This window comes from Trichoplusia ni, chromosome 5 (assembly GCF_003590095.1).
Source record: "Trichoplusia ni isolate ovarian cell line Hi5 chromosome 5, tn1, whole genome shotgun sequence".
NCBI classification, from domain to species: Eukaryota; Metazoa; Arthropoda; class Insecta; order Lepidoptera; family Noctuidae; genus Trichoplusia; species Trichoplusia ni.
The window spans coordinates 12,143,573-12,164,441 of record NC_039482.1 but is presented as its reverse complement, the minus strand read 5'-3'; the positions used below and the strand labels follow the sequence as shown (position 1 = coordinate 12,164,441).

Sequence of the window (20,869 nt, the reverse complement as noted above, 5' to 3'; positions counted from 1 at the left end):
TTTTAACATAATTATTCATATCGGAATACCTCGTTCAGGTTTTCCAATATACTGCTGACAAATCAACCTTTCACTTCTAGAATTGGAATTTTGTTAAGATTTTTTGTACGCAATCGTGCCACAAGGAAGTGGTAAATAAAGTAGGCTTTTATGGTATAATCGGTATTAATTGTCACAATAGCTAGGAGATTAGTCATAAGACAGACAGCAAATTGAATTAAGAAAAAAACCGGCCAAGTTCTTGTCGGATATGCCAGACATACTCACACATACTGAAAAGGATTCGTACAAATAGACTCAAAAATTGCTAATTCCTTTGGACACCCATCGATTCTATGACCGCTCGAACACCACACACATTATTCGCTGTCTAAATATCACGGTTCACAATATAAACGCGAACAGATAGCGGAGCCTTCATAATAATCTTCCGTTTTACCCTTTGAATACGGATCCAAAAAACTAAAAAATATATTTTTGAGCTATGATTTACATACGTATTTACGAGAAACATGGTCTACCGTATAGAAAGTTCACATTCGGGCACAGATATCCTATTATCATAAGAATGCATCAGTGACCGTCATTACAATTTTAAAAACCAGTCTTACTGTGGTCAGATAAATACTCAGTATTCCTAAATCCGATAACTAAGAGATTATTTTAGTTTTGCCAAGCAACCTTTGTTGGTTTTTGGGTAAAAGTGACAAACTATGCGAAGTCATGAGGAGGGAATACATCAGACTCACATTAACTAAAAGCACTGCCTTAGCCAGGAATTACGGGATCACTCGAATACTTATGCATAATACAAAGAACCTGTAAAATCATCTCTACGTAAACAAGTACCAGAATTTTCATTCACACTAAAGCGAAAAGCGATCGTGAGAATAATTGCTACATTCAAGTACCTAACAAATTGTGTCCAAGTAAAAAAACATAATCTATTACCGGAAACTTGACCCGTCTAATAGCACATGTAGTGATAGGAATACATATAATTATACCAATTTATAGCAGATATGTACTAGGTATCGATATCAGGAGGACTACCACCACGTCTTAGAGGCAGTCAAGTTGGTTGTGGAAAGGTGACAGAGCAATACATGGTGTAGAGCGATATCTCTTTTTCACAATTGTAATAATATTACTTTAATATGTAATGGTAAGCTCTGAGAAATCTATTTTAGGTTAGCTTGATTATAGTCATTAGTTAGAATCTAGTTGTTTTTGCCAGGATGGAGAGTATTAATGACTGTCGAAGTTGCGATACGAGATACTATTCTAGGCGCTTTGTGAACAAAAGTGGTTATAGTTTTTGTTTTCTGCCACTTTTTGTTCTCTCTATAGTACTTAATTATCATTAAAAGCTGGGTAGAAGCTTACTATCAAGCCCGTTTTATGCAATACTTACTACTTAGTCCATAATATTCTCTTACGAAGAAATGAGAGCTTCATGAAATCTTTTTTTTCTCTTTAAAAGGTTTTGACTACTTTTATTGATATTAAAAATCAGAAATTTATCTGCAAAACTCCGCAAGCGGTAATTACTTGTTAACATGACAAAATATGTATGAATATGCAGAATCCATAAAGTTAGTATGTGGGTACTGTATTAAAGATTTATTCCTTCAGACGTCAATATATTACTGTACTCACAAAGCGTATAAATTGTTAGCACTTCGAATTTCAGAGCCAAGTTCAATGTAATCGATTGTGTTCGCCTGATTGTGTTTAATTGATAATTTGTGTTCAAATCAATACTACGGTATGACTTCGGTAATTGACGTAATTTGAGACAGAAATTGATGAACAGTGTTTTTCTCATACTAACTAACTTAAATTGTGTTTTTGTGCATGTGACTTGGCTGTTTGCGAAACTTCCCGCTGTAAAATGATACAATTCGTTAGTGCGGGAGTTAAAAATTTATAATTTATTATATCTTTCAGTTAATAGTAAAAAGTGATGGAGATAGCGTGATAAGTATGAGACACTCTAAAATGACACTTCACCTATAGCCGAGTGACAATTTTACAATAGTTAACTTTAATAGAAAACACTTAAATTAACTAACTTAATTAGCGTTTTTATTATAGTTAAGTAACTATTGTAGAAATGACACTTGGCTAGATGTGCCATGCTACCTCTGTTCAGTAGAATGTTAATTAAACACTTAAGAACATCACTTAGAAAATTGTCGTACCTACTTAAATACGATTGTTAAAAGAAGACATTGTCTATTATAAGACTCACCAAGATGATCTAATAACATTTTAAACATTTATAACATCCGTCATATTTTTAAAACAACCTCAACGTTAAGCGGTTTATAATGCTATCTCACACAATACCGAGCAAACACGAATGTTTTCTTATAGCGTTCACTACTTATCTAGGACACACATTGCCAACCTACTGAATTTTTATTGCTACTGATAACGTTTCTATGAACATAGAATTTTATGCCTCATTCTTATGAAACCGCAAAGTAACGTGCGGAAAAAACTTAGGTACTGGGCTCCGATTCTGCTGTTTACGAACTGCCATTCATTCATCGGCCGATGTAAATAGCAGAATTGGGGCTCTGGTGTGCAGGACTTGGCGGAGTTGCAAAAATCGACATGCCCAAGTCCATGAATAGTTTTAAAATACAAATTGATTAACTGACTAGGATATTAGACAATTTCATGTTCTGATGTAAAGCGAGTGTCAATCTCTAATAATGTTAACGTTTGACATAAAAAAAACTTATTTTTCCTGTTACAACGGACTATTTAAAGATTAGTTAAGTAAATAAGATAATAGAAAAGATAAATTTATATAAGTAGTAATGTTGGTATATAATGATATAAAATCATAGTAAGTTACGTATTTCACGCATGGCCAGTGTAAACTTATTCGTAGTAAAAATTCAAGTGTTGCAACCTCTTTGCAGAAATTAGAAACCTTTTTTCCATAACTACAGATTCTTTGATATGTATCAGAGCAATGACTTCGTTAACGAAATAGTTCATTATGATAGATATTTATAAATATACTAGCTGACTGAATATACAAGCTTTTCTAGTTGTATGTATTTTTAATGCCACATTAAAAAAAAAAAAAAACAATTTCGTCGAAAAAGAAAATATTTTTTTTAGTTACCTTATCACTTAGGGGTATGAAAAACAGATGTTGTTCTATTCTCAAACCTACCCAATAAGTATACAAAATTTCATAAAAATCGGTCGAACCGTTTCGGAGGAGTACGGTAACTAACATCGTGACACGGAAATTTTATATGTTAGAAGATTGTGAATTCAAATTACAATAAAAAAAATGCAATCATATAAAGTTATTAGTGTGTTATTTAGAGTAAGACGCATAAATAGCTACGTATTAAATCGTTTCTATGGTAAATATTACGCGTGGTTTGTGGAGTAAATCGGTTATGTATAAACCATTATGCACTTAGATTGGTGTGCGATAGACCGAACATACAATGTTTGTAAATAGTATGAAGTGGATTTTTGATTAAACCCTACTTCCAATTGATGCAACCAGTACCTATCAATGAAAATTCATTTTATGTTATAGTGATTTGGGTACTGTACTATCAGAAAGAAAAATTTATGAACTTCGATATCAAAAATGCTTTCTGAAAATTTGTTTTCAGTATTTTTAGTAACTTGTTTCGTGTATTTTTGTTTTCTTACACTGCAATAATTTTCGTTACTCTACTTGCAAGTACTGAGGTAATGGAAATAAATCTAACAATATTGCTCTACATCGGCATGTTATTTTCATGCTTTATTTTTAACGACTGTGAGCTTATCAATATACACATAAAAAGCAAACATTTCGAAAAGAATACGAATAATTACGATAAAAAATATGAAAAAAATTAAAGATATAATCTAATCATTTTTAACCGATTTTTTTTATCGCAAAATCAAAATGCACGATATCGACTCAAACGTCAGTAATTAAAAAAAAAGATTAAAAAATCATTAAGAACACACCTATTCAGTCACAAACTATTTTTAGAACCAAACCTTAACCCTAAAAATTCCGCGATTTCAAATTTCCGCAATGACGTAGCGTTATTAATTCAACATCACAAAATAAAAGTGTGTTGCAGCGGCGACCGGCGAGTGTACCTGCCATCCCCGTGATCTCGCACTCTCGCGCACTCAACTGTATGTAACCGCTAAGAGAGGTAGTCTCGCGCCAACATAATAAACAATTTAATATCACAACTTGACTTAACAACTAATATTAAAACTAAAAATAACCTCAAAATATTACTAAAGAATTTTTCAATTACAAATCAAATTACGCTTTCTCAGTTTATTAATTCGAATTTCGAAATAGTGCGGTCGGTGAAGTTGTAAGCGGACAGTACTGTGCTTATTATTTAAAAAATTAAAAGTTTATTATTGCCGCGAAAATGAAAACGGATTACGCTATGGATGAAATGCAGAAGAGTAAGTTGGTTGTTTTTTTTAAATCTTTAATAGTTTTATTTAAAGAGTTCGTATGTGCGTTAGTTTAGCCGGTGTGTGCGTTTACGCATTTGTTGAATATAGGTTTTATTTATTCAAGTATGTATTGGTTACTTTTAAATCGTAACTTTTATGTTTCAATTTTTTAATTAGGGAATTGAACGTAACATTATTTCTATTGGTTTACGCTGTGAAAATAGTATAATTTCTATTACATACTCAGATTGTTTTGCTCAATTTTAATTAATATTTACATCGGAATAATAAAATTAATTTGCGTACATATTGCCTCTGCATTGCATTTATGTACATGCTTAGATACATTATTACTTGTTTATACGTCACAAGTTAACCAATAAAGAACACATTAACTTAAGTATACTATAAAAAGGTAATAATTCGAATTCTGCGGATGTACCTAACAATAAAATAGGCACGATTTAAACATTTGAGTATTTTGACTTGAATACTAATTTCATGACTTTTTGTGTTTACCAGAATATTCTATTTAATTTAATATTATTAACAGGATTAGAAACTTTTTACTTGTAAATTGAGATTCGATTTTCAGCCAGTGTTTATTATACGCTTAATTTTGTTTTTATGAGTAATCAATACTTTTTTCGACACTTATTCGTTGAGTTTTTTATTACATATATTATATCAATAAGTAATCTCGTACTACATATATCATAGGTATAATACATACTTAAGACTATGAACTACGAACATCTGATCAAATTCAACTTAATCATGAATAAAAAAATAAAAATGCCGACAATTTCAACTGTCTCTTTTATCATATGAGATAAACTTCAACAAAGACCTATTGACACATATCTTTAAGATAAATATGTAAAATCAATAGCCCTCATCTCACAAACATTTACCGATAACTGAAAAATCTTACCATTGCTATGGATACGCAAACCCGCATAATAATTGTCCCATTAACGACCCATATTTAAAACACCTGTTCTAACTGGTTTTCTCATAATTATGTAGAAATAAATGAATTATTTCCTCAAGTTTTATAACTAGTTATCAGTTGCCGAAAATTGACTAAACGTGTTTAATTCGCACGTGTTTAGAATAGTAAATATAATTAATTTGTTCCTTGAAATTGTAAAACTATAGACTTTAAATTATGTAGGTCTCTAAGGAAGAACAATCTTTAAAAAGTCTGTACATTTTTTTTACGAAATGTTTGACCAAAAAGTTTTTATTACACTAAGTTCAACTTAAAAACTAGGTTCTTAATTCAAATGTCCTGTAACTTTAGTACATCTAAATCTCTATTAAAAAGAATCGTGGTTAATATGAATCATATACATATGCGATATGCAATTTTACAACAATAAAAATATATTTTTCCAGCAAAATAATTATACAACCGACTTATCGCTACTCGACATTGTTTGAATTACAAAGTAATCATATTTTCATATTAGCACAGTTGTGATTTTTCCGTATCAATCTGCAAACAATACAAGTAGGCTGTTCTTACTTCATCGCAAAACAAATAAAAGGAAATTTATGTTGAATGGTGCGCTGATAGAGGACTGGTTGAAATCGCCAAGACAAATCCAATGTGCACGAAGTGTCGTGCATTCGGGCCCCGCGTTGGACAAACGTTTCTGTGATCCACGAACGCTTGTCTTGAGTCTGGGTGTCTTTGTGTATGTGACTTGAATGTTTGCAGAACCTCCCAAGACACAAGGATTCAATTCATTACTACGGGAGTCATTTTAAATAAAAGAAAAAAATCTATTCACCGATTATCCATATTTTTTATTTCGCAACACAATACGGTTTTGATACACTTTTTGCTTGGACTTTGCTTACAAAATTGTGGAAGCTTCTGGTTTTACAAAAAAAAACGAATAAAAAGAGACTTCCTTGAATGCCTATTATTTGTATTGTGAATGTTTGCTAATCGCATATAAATTGAATTTGATTTGCGAGATTAAATGCTGATACTGATCAGTGACCATCGTATTAGGTTGAACCACAAATTAATTTATTGTGATTCATACGATTAGAAATTGAATATACTATGATATTTTTTTAACATCGGTGAAACAATTTTGAGAGTTATCAGACTCTATTTATAATTATCTATTGATTTATTTTATTCTGGCATTACTGGGTGCGGTTAAATTTTTTGAAAAAGTCAAATAAAAAATAGTAATGATTTTTTGTAAAGAAGAGACCTTCTTCTTTGTAAGTCGCTGTGTGTCTGTACTTTGTGACTGATTTTCTCTGCTTGTACCTCTGAGACTTTCAACTAATATGAGAAAATGTTTTTATCTAAAACTAACCTCTGTTTAAATAACATTAAAAACATCTTCATATTTCATAGTTAAACTTTTTAATATTACTTAGTCACAGTCCAGACAACCAAATCAACATTGACAGTATCATTTCTATAATTCTTTATCCTTGACCCAATTTCTAATACATTCTTCTTACATCGTGTCTATACATTAGACTTTTTAAATGAGAAGTGTCAAAGGAGCATCTGTCAATTATATACTTTGTGAACTTCTAGTATTGTGGTTTTGATGATATTTGCTATGAACTATAGAGCATTATTTCTGGTTATACTAAATCAATTATTAATTATTCTGACACTGTCATAACTAATCACGGGTGTCTACAAATGCAAAGCTATGTGTAGTTGAATCTCGTTTTTGTATTGTTTGTTTACTTGTGAGATAATGTATCAACCAAAGTCGCAACAACATATGCATAAAAAGCCAGCGAAACCGAAACTGGACTTTACCGCTTTTCGGCAAAACCCAAAAGACTGGCCGATCTTTAAAACTGGCTTAAGTAAATATCTTCTTAATTATATTTTAAACGTCGTTCTGTGCATCGAAATAAAAAAAGAACTTTAGGACAACGGACCAGTTTCCAAAAGTAAAAAGTTCATCAACTGATCAACATTTGTGTGGAACGACCAATTTTTCCAAAGACGAGTTTTGTAATTTAAGAAAAAACTGTTTGAGTTCATGTTCCTGTCTAGACCTCTAGTATCATGTACTCAGTTGTTATTCAGTTACCCCTAATAACGCAGTATCAGTGAAAACAAAATCTCTCAATAGTTCTTTCCGATGCAACAGTTAAGACCTCCCACTAATTCTACTTAATTGATATGTCTGATATCATAAAACTTTCGAAAAAGATCATTACTTTTAAAGCTAGTGAGAACAGCGTAGACCTGTTCAGTAAAACGAGCAGGTTCTGAAAACAAGGAAAACTTTATAAAAGAAACCTGGTCATTTCTCAATGGCGTTTAAAACAATCAACTAATTAGTAAGCAACGGTTATAACACAATCCAGCAATCATTTTATTACACACTAAACACCAAGTATCAACGTTCATTATTAATAATAAATCTCTGTTCTTTCCCAGGGACCTCGTCCATCATCGGCCTGTCAGATGTGACTGACAACAAGCTGATCTGGAGGCAGCTGGTGGCGGAGCTGGTGGGCACCTTCCTACTGACCTCCATCGGTGTGGCATCCGTCATCTCCATCTCAGCATCCAACGCCCCTCAGACGACCAGCATTGCGCTTTGCTTCGGTCTGCTTGTTGCGTCTATTGTACAGGTTAGTTTTTGATTTTTGTACTAGATGTTGCCCGCGATCCCGCCTGCTATAAATGGAAAATAATCCCACGGGAATATCGGGATAAAAACTATCCTATGTGTTAATCCAGGTTATGGATTATCTGCGTATCAAGTTTCGTCTAAAGCCGCTCAGTGGTTTTGCGTGAAAGAGTGACAAACGTCCATATATAAATTTTCGCGTTTATAATGTTAGGTCTGAGGGTCTACCGCCAACTTTGAAATATTGCAGTTATGGAAGCGACATAGCGCACTAAACGGCATAGAGCGGCATCTCTTTTTGGAGGAAGACTCTCAAGTTTCCGTATAGTTTCAAGTCAGTTTCTGTTAACGTGGTTTATAATAAAGACCTTATGGCTCATAGACAGGAAATTAATGATTCCAGATCGATCTAGAACCTTCAACTGCGTCTGTTAAGTTGAATGATGTCTAGATTTTTACCATAAATCGTGCAAGCGCTAAAGTTAAAAATAGCTTTTTGCACTCACGAATCGATCAAAAACTAGAATTTGTAGTTTTATTATTGACAATGACTAGGAATCTTTTGAGGTGTAACCATTTAAATGTAATTAACTAGGCTCCAATTAACAAATTAAAATAGTTATATCATCTAGATAAGATATTCGTTAACGACTTTTTTAGTGTTTTCATTACAAAACAATAAACGAATTTTCTGGTTCATTTAAGAGCGACAATATTGAAACTATGACGTCACGGAGTTTTTCAACATACAAAGTACTGGACAAACTGAATTCCTTATAAAGAACACGCTAATATAATTCTAGTAAAAAGCGAATCTTGTAGAAATAGAACCTATTTGCAAATTAGGATGACATGACAAATTAGCAAGTGTATCCATACTCCTAAACTTGAATTTATATGTATGTGGTGTCTTTCATTATGAAATGAAAAACAGATAATGTCGTTTAAAAATAGATATTTTTAAACGATAAGTCGTTCTTGCTTAAAAAAGCTGTTTAGTCCATGAAACAGATTTCCAAAAAATATTAGAGACAATTATTATTTTTTCTTGTATACAAAAAATGAAGGCGATACCGTGATTTAAAATCTCCTGTGCCGTCACTACCTAGTACGCTTACTAGCAAGTGATGTTTTAGACCCCACTAAAATTCTTTAGTGCATTTATATTTTAGTAAAGTACCCTATCAAATCTAACCCACGTATTTGTAACATGAGCTAGTTAGTAGAACACAATATTTGTTGATCAACATTCGATTCAAGAGAAAGCACGTCTAGACGCGGTCCGGCTGAGCGCGCTAGCGTTTCAGGTATTCCGACCAAACTGGACATATGTGGATCTTGAATTGTTTATATGCTATCATATGGATAGATATGTATCATAATATTTCTTGTAAATACACGTTACATTCCCAGCTTCAGTTGCCGTCGACATTTTATTTAGTGATGTTTTTTATTGTCATTGTCTCGAAATTTAATTCAACAGTGACTGATCCATCTTAAGATACTTAACAACGAAGACTATGTAAACTAAATAATTAAATAAATGAGGACAGCATCACATACATTGTTCTGAACCCAAAGTAAGTTGCTAAAGCACTTGTGTTATGGAATTCAGATACAACGAAGGTACCACAAACACCCAGACCCGAGACAATGTAGAAATGTGATTTTTTACATTCACCTGGCCGGGGATTTCACCCGGGACCTCAGAGCTAGCGACACCTTGAAACCGTGTAACCTTAATTGTTGATATATATGAATACCATGTTATATTATCTGAACTAAAAACTACAATAACAACCATAGCAAGAATTTGCTGTATTCACACAGATACACACCTAAATTTCATCCGTTACAACTACACAATACAGAAGCCAAACTTGCGGTCATTGTGAATGTCCCTTTATACAGTAGCTTGTGTACAGTAAACCACATTTCAGATACAACAATAAACTACAAAAATCAACCTTACTACTCTGTAATAAGGGTGTTATCCTTGCTGAGGTGACACCACTGTGTTGCCGACTGTACCTGTCACAGCACACCATTGTATCGCAACCGAAAGCTTTTGTGATGTCTGTTAGTTTGTTGCGTTACACCCGTGACATACATACTCGTTATTATCTAGTATTTTATCATGGTATGCAGCGCTGCAGAGAAAAAAAAACTGAATTTTAAATAAACGTTGAGGTTTTTTTTTTACAAAGTACTAAAGATTTCAATAAGTCTTGCTTCGATGCCTCAAAAAGCCACATTCATAAAGAAAGAGTGACGTTTTGCCCTACCAGGACATTAATGTTTTTTAATAATAAACATATACGCATTATTTATAATACCATTATTATTTTTACATTATTTACAAATGACGTAGGTACATTTGTCAACATTATACAACACGCCATACAACAATAAATTAATACGAACGAAACCATGAAATCCCTACGTTACTACTCTGTAATAAGGGTGTTATCCTTGCTGAGGTGACACCACTGTGTTGCCAACTGTACCTGTGACAGCACACCATTGTATCGCAACCGAAAGCTCTTGTGATGTCTGTTAGTTTGTTGCGTTACACCCGCGACATACATACTCGTTATTATCTAGTATTTTATCATGGTATGCAGCGCTGCAGAGAAAAAAAACTGAAATTTTAATAAACGTTGATGTTTTTTTTACAAAGTACTAAAGATTTCAATTAGTCTTGTTTTGATGCCTCAAAAAGCCACATTCATAAAGAAAGAGTGACGTTTTGCCCTACCAGGACATTAATGTTTTTTAATAATAAACATATACGCATTATTTATAATACCATTATTATTTTTACATTATTTACAAATGACGTAGGTACATTTGTCAACATTATACAACACGCCATACAACAATAAATTAATACGAACGAAACCATGAAATCCCTACATATACACATACTAACCGACAAAATTATGATAATCAGTAGCTATCTCGAGCTAATATTACCTTAGCCATCTAATCTGCTTGTACAAACATCGTCATGAGATAATGACCGATCTCAAGCGGTCTCACTTTACTATAACAATAGTACGTAATAACAAAATGTGACCTACAATAACATGAAATCGGACAATCCATGAAACGTCCGGCCTTTCCCACGCGGTCGCAGACCCGCGTAAAATGTATCACATGTTACATTCAATATCGTTAAAAGGCCAATATGCAAAATATGTAACATTAACCTTGACATACGAACACGTTTCCGATCTAGTAGCAACTTTTCAAAGTAGTTCATAGGTACCGAACGGTAATCGTGAAATTTTGTTTTAAATCGATACGTAATATGGCTATATGTGACATAATATTACTTGTCACCCAAATATTATTAAACTATTTTTATTTTCTCTATTTGCTTTCCCACGACTCAGATTGAAGAAACGAATAAAACCTTAATATTTGACGTATAAAATCGTGATTGTCAATTGCCGTAAAATTGAAGTGAAAACTAAACAAGCGCGTCTCGAATCCATGACCCATTTTTTAATATTTTTCTACTGTCACCATATAAAGATATTTTAAACATGGAACGAGTGTAATTGAGATGCCAAGTGGTCACGAATGCCTATCGTCACGGCTTTGTGTACCCTCCGGCGAGTACTGGCCAAATTGCCAATAACGGTTATCATAATGCTTGCTTGGATTTTCTTCTTAATTTTAACAACTTTAGCCTCGAACTCTTGACTGTCAGTGTATATTAGTAACTGAAGTGGTTTGAGAACAAAATGTATTAGCGTGATTCTTCGGAAAAAATACACTAGTTAAGGTCATATCATTATCCTCACCAACTGGTTCTCTTCACTATGATGCTTAAAATGTTTTAATTCGTACTTCATCTAATAATAACCGTGGTACTTTACAAGCTTAGGTAAAAATAATATTAAATCAAGCAATCTGCATTATGAAAAGTGTGGTGAGGATAATGATGTTCTTAATTTGTGTTACTTTTTTACGGAGAATCACCCATTACCACCTTTTTAAAGTTTGATTGTTTAATGTGTTGACCCTGGAATAGTTATACAGCCAGGACGTCAATGGTAACACTTTAACGTTGATAGCCTTTATTACTATGTCACTAAGACTGCTTTTCGTTTACCTTGATTACTGTTGACTGTACGAGGAGGTGGACTGAACATGAGTGATATGTAAATGAGGTTTTGATCTTTATTGATATTTTGTTTTCACTAACAATAGTGTCGAAATAAAGGCGTATCACTTGTACTGTTTAATGTCTCTTCAGTCAGGTCAAGGGGAATCAAACGGTTATGGGTAAATGATAATTCGATTGGTACGAAAATATTTAGTTTAGATACCGTTAAAGGAAACAAGTATGAAACACAGTTCGAAGTGTTCAAGATTCGAATGATATAAGATGACTTTCGAAATATTTTTTTATTATTTTACGATTGCAATACGAGGTCAAGTGATAGATATATAAATGTGCATTAAATTATTCCGATCAATCGAACAAAAATGATAAATTAAGATATGTCTCGCGTCTCTTATAGATGTTGATAACATTCAATTTGTTTATGATTAATTGAAACATGGTCTAGTACACTGCGTACAGTTTACTAACAGTAGCAATTACGATAACCTTTATGACAAAGGAATAAGGCTCATTTTAGTTTATTTTTATGACTGGTTTGGGGTTTACAGTAGGTATTGATTGTCGATATTGTGACAAATATTAACGATACTTGAATTGGTTATATTAGTTCAAGGTGAATGTTATTATATTAGGGAGTTGTCACACTAAACACCCATAAAGTAAAGAGACTGCAAAATTGGAGATTATTTAATTAACCAATCTTAAGACAGTCTCAAATCGCAAATGTTTGAAGTTGCCGATATCTCGCTCTAACGGATTGATCAACAAGCTTTAACTAACCAGCAAGCTAGTAATATTTATAAAACCACAACAAAATGTATAAAACTAGACAATTCCAGAAAACAACAGTTTTATATTTCATCTGTGACATGACTGATGAAAACATCTAATTTACTCGTATGACAGGATAATAGTAATAATAATGGCACATAATATTAAGTAAATAACATAATTAATTATGTGACGGACAAGAAACAATCATTAAACAAGAGAATAGTGATTAACAATTTTAATACAAAGTACTTTATAGACAATGGAATAGGTATGTTTTATTAATGTTTGTAGATATATATCATTCAATTTATGAGTCGTCTTAATGTCTATTGACTCCTGTACCTTAAGGGGTAAAAACGGAACAACATTGTTGAGGCACCCTGTCTGTTCGTCCATGTGTCACCAGGCTGTATCTCATGAACCGTGACAGCTAGATTGATGACATTTCCTTCCATTGCCGTGATAGTATTCATTATTTTAGATACACTTGGGTTACTCAATATTCTTATTTTCAAGTAGGTACTGACAATTTGAGAGCCACATACTGACGGTAAGTATGTTAGTATTTTTGTATTATCGCGAGTAACAAATGAGATTTGGGCAAAAACTATTAGTTAAGGAAAGCAATTATATTAAAATTCTCAATAGTACTAACTACATAAAATACATAACCTTAATTTCAAACACTTAGATCTCAATACATTATAACATAGAATGTTCACGCCCTCGTAAAGTTCTAGGATCGCCTTAAATAAACAACTTGTATCGTGTATCAAACGCCATTAATTACATTAAGGCATGCATGAGTGCCTTCCCATGTATGTGTTAATCTTATTTACCGAATCGCATTATGCTTACCCATAATGCAATCTCAAATGCCCTTTGGTTAATACTTAACTTGATATATTAAGACTGAGTGGCTTTAAGATAGCTTTAAATACGTTTTTTACGCTTCTGCCTAGTCTTATCTCAAGCTTTAGTCAAATTCTAGGTCTGTATCTGTATTTTTCCGAACGCTAACGCCATTGAAAAACACAAGTTAAAGTAACGTCCTTTCTAGAGCTTGGTAACTAAATCCAAAAAGTTTTTATTTCAAGTAGGCCGTTTTAGGCTCTTTTTTCCCTGTTTTAAAATTTCTTCTGAAATTATAATTCGCCGTAGGATTGTTTAGGGCCCTTTATGCTCATTGATTTTACTTGATTACCGTGTTAAGGACTAATCATGACTTTACTTTTTATTTTATTGAGGAACACAGTAAATACTTTGTCATCTATACTAATCTATAAAGCTTTTTGTATAAAGAGTTTGTTTGTTTGTTTGAACGCGCTAATCTCAGGGACTACTGGTTCAAATTGAAAAATTCTTTTTGTGTTGATTAGACCATTCATCGAGGAAGGTTTTAGGCTATAAACCATCACGCTGCGACTAATAGGAGCGAAGATACAATGGAAAATGTGAAAATCCACGTAACCGCGGGGACAAAGTCGCGGACCGCACAACAGCTAGTTTCCAATAAATGACAAATGGGAAACAAAACGTTAAAAGGAAAATTTTGCGCAAATCAGGTTCAGAATTTCTAACTCACACGCTCAACTTACGTATTCGATCTACGTAACAGTAATTAAAATATACGACTAATAAATAATTAAAAACTAGAACATTATAAAGTTCATTTACGACACTATAATATTACAATTTCCTTCCTACATGGAGCGTGTCATGCAAGTTGCACAGTTGACAAGTCTTGACCTTTATATCGGCCCGAACTGGTTCAATCCGCGGCTGATATTGCGTCAATATTGCGCAAGCCGTCATCTGTCAATCGCATCGGATTAACATGACAATAGAACAATGAACCCATAGTTACTATGAGTGCGGTCGCCATGTGTGAACTCGAACTAGGATATGAATCTAATCGATGCGACATGTCTCGTTTTTGTATTGCGCATTTTGATCTTAACTTTCTTGTTACACGCGATGTTCAGATTTGTTTTGTCAAATATTGTAAAGTTTCGAAAGATCAGAAAGCTTTCAAAATCCAGGAGAACTTATTAAAGGTAAAGGTAAACTTATTCGGCAGATTAATTTTAATTTGTAAAAAGAAAATAGTAAAAAAGCATAACTTCGTTCTTTTTCGCCCTCACCTAGCAATTTGTCCCATTGAATTAAATACATGACGTTATTATAACAAATTTCGTTAGGCGGATTCATAATTATTTATTGTGATTACCGGAGGCGGGTTCGCGAGTCCAACTGCAACCCCCAGCTCATGATTAAGAACTCCGGTTGAGACCGAAACTACTCAGGCTATTCGTAAATCGTTAAAAAAACACTACAAATATTTATTTTAATGAAAATATACTTAAATTCCCTCTGCTCTTCATAAGGGATATGGTAACTCTACATTCAAGCCGCCTGTCACGAGATCTCGCCTTGTAGTCCTACAATACCGCCGCTACTTGACAAGTTTATTGTCCTAACCACCAACTAAAGAATGAAACACATCTTATATTGTACTATGTATATAATTCAATGATTAATAGCACACACAGTTACATATGTAAAGACCTCGGGCATATCGAAATCAATTTGCTTCAAGTTTTGATAAATGTAAACTGGGATCGTGTAGTAATGTTACACTTGATTAGTCATTAAGTTTTTAATTATTTTAAATCAATGATTGAGCGCTTTTTGTTGGATTTAATTCTACGCGTCCTATTGGTGTTTAAAGTTCAAGTGGAGTTTGTTTGATATATTTTTTATTAAAATAAGGCTTTATTGATGAGTACAAGTAAATATCACCAGGCTGTACCTCATAATCCCCGATAGCTAAATAGTTGGAATTTCTAGATAATGTATTACAGTATTCAAAAAAATAAAAATAAGATCGAGTTAAAATAACGATTCTTACCTTCATAAATTTGATGGGTGGCAAAATAATGTGTAGGTCCCTTGACCGGTCGCACTTGACCGTTATTAAGTTTGTAAAATTCTTGCAATGTATATTCCATTTAGCCTCCTAAATTCAAACTTAGCCAAACTATTAGCTATAAACGTGTTAATAGTAATCAATTATTGACTAAACTTTGCCACATGTTGCATAATGCGGTCCATACACAAGTTTCTTATTGACATTTACACTGCTGGCATAACACCATCCAGAAAATTCACTCGGGATTTGAACTTTATTGCCTACGTATTAAGAGTTATAGTCGGCTCGTGTTGACATGTAGGTGTCTGCTTATTTGACACTCTTGTATGTTAAACTTAAGTGGTTTGGTTTTATGGCGTTGTCTTAGTAATTAAGGGCTGTTCTATTATGATAAGTTACTTTATTTGGGCCATGTAAAGTTTGTCTTTAGCAACGGATATTGCGAATACTAGAAACGACCTCATAGAGAATAAAGACTGTTATTTTTACAAGCTTTTAGTTTTTATTCAACCAGTCCCTTTGTCTAGAGCCAAACCTACTTCTCATTTTCCGATTCAATATAAATTTTGAATGCTTATGTATAATGCGTGACAATGCAATATCATGATAACATATAACTAGGTGATCTGAAAATGGACAATCAAAAGCTAGTTCCTTTTAATATATTTCTTTTTAATTTTTTTCTCTAGTCCACTGTATCCCACTGCTGGGCAAAGGGCACTTTTGGCATGGAACCAGCCTGCGCGGTGAGCGTAAAGGTCGTCTCGCCACCGCTTCCTAATTGAAATTTGTAAACTGTAAACTCCCAAACAAAAACGGCTAAATTCATTCATACATGCTTAAATTAAGTCGTGATTAATTCAAATTTATTTAAAAACCAGCCTTTTAAATCTAAACGTGCAATTTCAATTACCAATCGCAATAAAACTGTTTAACATGTAACAGTGAATTAGCGCCTCTTTTTACAAACCTATTAAAATGCCTGTGAAAAGGTTGTTTGCTTAGAACTCTTTGATTTCCATAAAACATGCTATAAAAGTAGTTATAACGATTTTACGACGCCTTTTACTTGAGACGTTAAATTTAGGATTTAAGTTTAAATAATATGTCTGTTGCTTATTCTCTTAATCGCTATAAGGCAATTGGTTGCGTTGTAATAATAGATTTTTATACTAACTATCGTGAAAATGATGCAACATTATATTCACGCTTATTTATCGGGGTTGCCCGACTAGTTTCGGATCTATCTCTTATCATGAGCTCGCGAACCCGCCACGTCTGTCCATGTTTAAGGACTCCGGTAGGGTTCGAAACTAGGTGGGCAATTTCAACAACCTTACCTTATTATAGGAGGCAAATGAATTGCACTGATTGCACTCTGCTAAGAATAATATAAAAGTAATCACTGACAATGAAAAGGTTGAGAACCCCTGCCGTAGATCAATCTGTTTGTGTAAAGAAATTGTTCTGTATACTATTATTGTGAAGACAAACTATCATCTGCTGATAGTTTGTAAACTAAAGTTGAAAACAGTTGACTGTCTAGCGTTCAGAGTGTTGATGTTGGCTAAACAATGGTCGTACAGATTATATCTATGTTGCGTGTTTATATCGAGATCAGAGAGGCTGTGTTGTAATAATAGTTAATTTAGATAACAGATATTGTAACAACGTGCCTCTGATACAAACAGTAGCGTAGGTATAGAGCGAGTGAAGATCAAAGTTGATCTAAGGTTTTTTATAATAGAATAGATTTTGCCTAAAACGTAATAAACACAGGTATATTTGTATGTCTGTTAGTTAATCTTTTTATGATTTGAAGTAGTGATTTAGATTTTTAATAGAATTTAATAGGCAGTCTGAAATCTCAAAAAGACACAGTCTCTATGCCTCTCCATAGAGTATTCGTTAATTTGTTAATGTGAATAGTAACTCATTTGGAAGCTCACAGCTTTCTTGAAATGTTTTCAATGTAAGAACGAGGAAGTATTGGCATTATTAGCTTCAAAACTTTAGGTCACAAAACCAATCGAATAAAAATAGAGCTCTCAACAGTCACAGATAGAACTTTTCAAATTCCAAAATACGAATTGGCACATTCAATTGTTATTCAGCAAAAAGTACACACGACTCTACATTCTGACTCATTCTATCATTCAATTCAATCAAACGAACGGTATACTTCTCAATAGCTGATATCCAAATAAGGGGGGCATAAAAACAGTGTTCTTCATGTAGCGGCCGGGGGGTTATTGCAATTGTCGGCAACGAGAGGGTTATCGAACAACGGTACTACTTAAAGAGGCACGGTATAATTTGGAATTTCTTTTGCACGAAGTTCGTATGCGTCAAGTGGACGTTTTAGCGGCCATTGATCCGGCTGCGATCGTACTTTGTTTTTGTTAATTTTGTTATGAAGTATAATGATATACCTGTTAGGGTCTGAGATATTTTGGTAATAATCAGTCATTGATTTAGAAGTTTTTGTTCTTTTGTTTTGAAGATAATTTAGCAAGACTTGGACTCGATAATAATATGGAAGGGTCGGGATGCCAGGTGGTTTTTTTTTCAAGACGAAATTAATATTCGCAGTAAAAATGAAAATTTAATCTCAATTTCATTTGCGAGTCCTGGCTATTCACCCCAGTCGATTTACCTACTAAGCTAACTTATGTACATATATGAGTGTCAAATAATTTTAAGAAAAAACACATGGTTTAGAATACCATGTCACTTTTTCAAATATTGTTACATTTAAATCTTTATTTTACGAACTCTACTCCATAAAATATACCACTATAAGCTACTTGACAATTTCGCAACAAAAACACTTCATAACACGCCGACAAAAACACACGACAATATCATAATATTTGATATGCAAATAATACAATAGGTCCATAAATACAAGACGAGAACAGGAAACTATATTTACTGACAAAGAAAAACAAATTTAAATTAACAATAACCAATCTACTGTGACCTTTGACACAAAGAAAAAAATATAAATGTGATCTGCTCTCGGTTTTTTATTGCAATACAAAATGTATGACAAAAAGTTGGGTAAACACTGTTATGTTGACTTAACATTAGTTTTTAGGGGTCCTTAAAAACGGAATCCGGTTATTAAGCCTACGCGGTCTCTGGGTCTATCGCATGTAGCATGATGGGAAGAAGGCTCTATCGCATAAACCACTATTATATACAGTTGAAATTTCCTCATAATGATGATTTTCTGTTGCCTCTTTGACAAAAATAAAAAACGAAGTTAAGCAATCATTACGACTGGTAGTATTTTTTTTTAATTTGTTTTGTTTAGCCTATTCTTATGGAACCCTCAGTGTAGCGAGCCCGACTCGTTCTTGCTGGTTTTTTTTTGTTTATCTGTCGAATACATCTGATAGTTTTTGTTAGATACTACTTGAATAAGTTTATAGATTAACTGTTTCGTGTACATACTTCTGTATTCGTTAAGTTTAATATTTATTTAACCCATTGTTTGCAGAGGGAACTAGGGTACAAAGCCTTTTTTATATTAGGCAACTTAAGCTTAGGAGAGGAGTGGTATGACTTTCTGTTACTCGATATTTTAATTCATCAACAATTCTTCTACATGTACTTACGAATTTTCATTAGTTTGCACAGCGGTATAATTATGAATAAAATCATCGGATATCATTCGCAGCTTTGCAAAGCCTCGTGTACCTTACTACCAAGGCCTTATATCAATTATAATTCTCCCAATTATTGTTAAAAACTACATTATATTCAAATTATTATCTTAATGTGTGTAAATATTATCGTAAGTACAAAGTTCCGTACTAAAAACTACAAATAAAGCACGAGACACTATTGTAGTCTTAATTCGTAAATCTTAAGTCATCGCAGTAATAAAATTCTACCAAATAATGCGGAAACTAAAATCTCCTGCATCATTATTGTGGGAGCAAGATAGCGCTCTATACAGGTAGAGTGGCATCTCCCTTCCCCAACTTACAACCAAGTCATTTTTTTACACTAGGCTACTAAGTAGCACTTTTTGAAGGCCAAATTACATTGGACAGCACCCAGTTTTAGCCCATCGTTCACCGCTTCTTAAGAGATTTTGCTGTATAGCCAGATCCAATTTAAGATGGCCCCTGACAAAATCTGTATATCATGATTGATGTCATCGTCATTAGACGGTCGCGATCACTCATAATATATTATAATAGCTACCGCAATTAACCTTATGTAATATATTTACTCTAAAATAGGAACTAAAATATTTTTGGACACAACCTTGATGTTATCTCAAGGTTTTCAAACTTTTTGGTTTAATTTCTGCTTGAAAATAAAAAAGTGGTTCTTGCTAGGTCCAATCCTATAAATAAAAAAATACGTGTAAGTCATTAGGGGGTTAATTATGTTATTAATGCAGTGGAGCAGATACTTTGTTTTGTGATTACATTTAAATATTCATCATCAAAATTATGTCATAATTTATTATTGTAAATAATTAATTTACAGTTATTCATTAGTTATCCTTCCTTAAACAATTATATACTTCAAATAGGATAAATAATTACAATAGCGGTTACAATAATAATAAAATAAACAGTTACAGCTAAATTAACATAAACAATTTAATTGCATCGTTCGAAACAAATTAATCAATTAAATTATTGCATTTATAGCTTTTATGACCTTTTAATCTTAATTGTATTATAGTCATTTAACATAATATCATGCTATGGACCCCAGGGCCTATCACCGCGTCATAATTCGTTGCGAGTGTGAAAGAGATGCAACTATACGCCATGTATAGCTCTATCACGCTTTCACAACTATAACATCACTTTAGGACGTGGTAATTTATAATTTGATAAGCCATAAATAATATCATCAGTAAAATTATATATTATCTACCATTTCAATGTCAAGCTA

At 33.0% G+C, this 20,869-nt stretch overlaps 1 protein-coding gene across 3 annotated transcripts in view; it reads left to right on the top strand.

Moving 5' to 3' along the window:
- Positions 1-20,869, top strand: part of LOC113494525 (aquaporin AQPAe.a) — an 89,820-nt gene that overhangs the window by 33,138 nt on the left and 35,813 nt on the right. For 2 of the 3 annotated variants that reach the window (XM_026872905.1, XM_026872907.1), the window contains one exon: positions 7,904-8,100. In XM_026872905.1, coding sequence (XP_026728706.1) covers positions 7,904-8,100 — 197 coding nt within the window. Of the gene's footprint in view, positions 1-4,156; positions 4,468-7,903; positions 8,101-20,869 lie in introns of those variants that run through there. The other variant, XM_026872906.1, reaches the window with a different exon arrangement.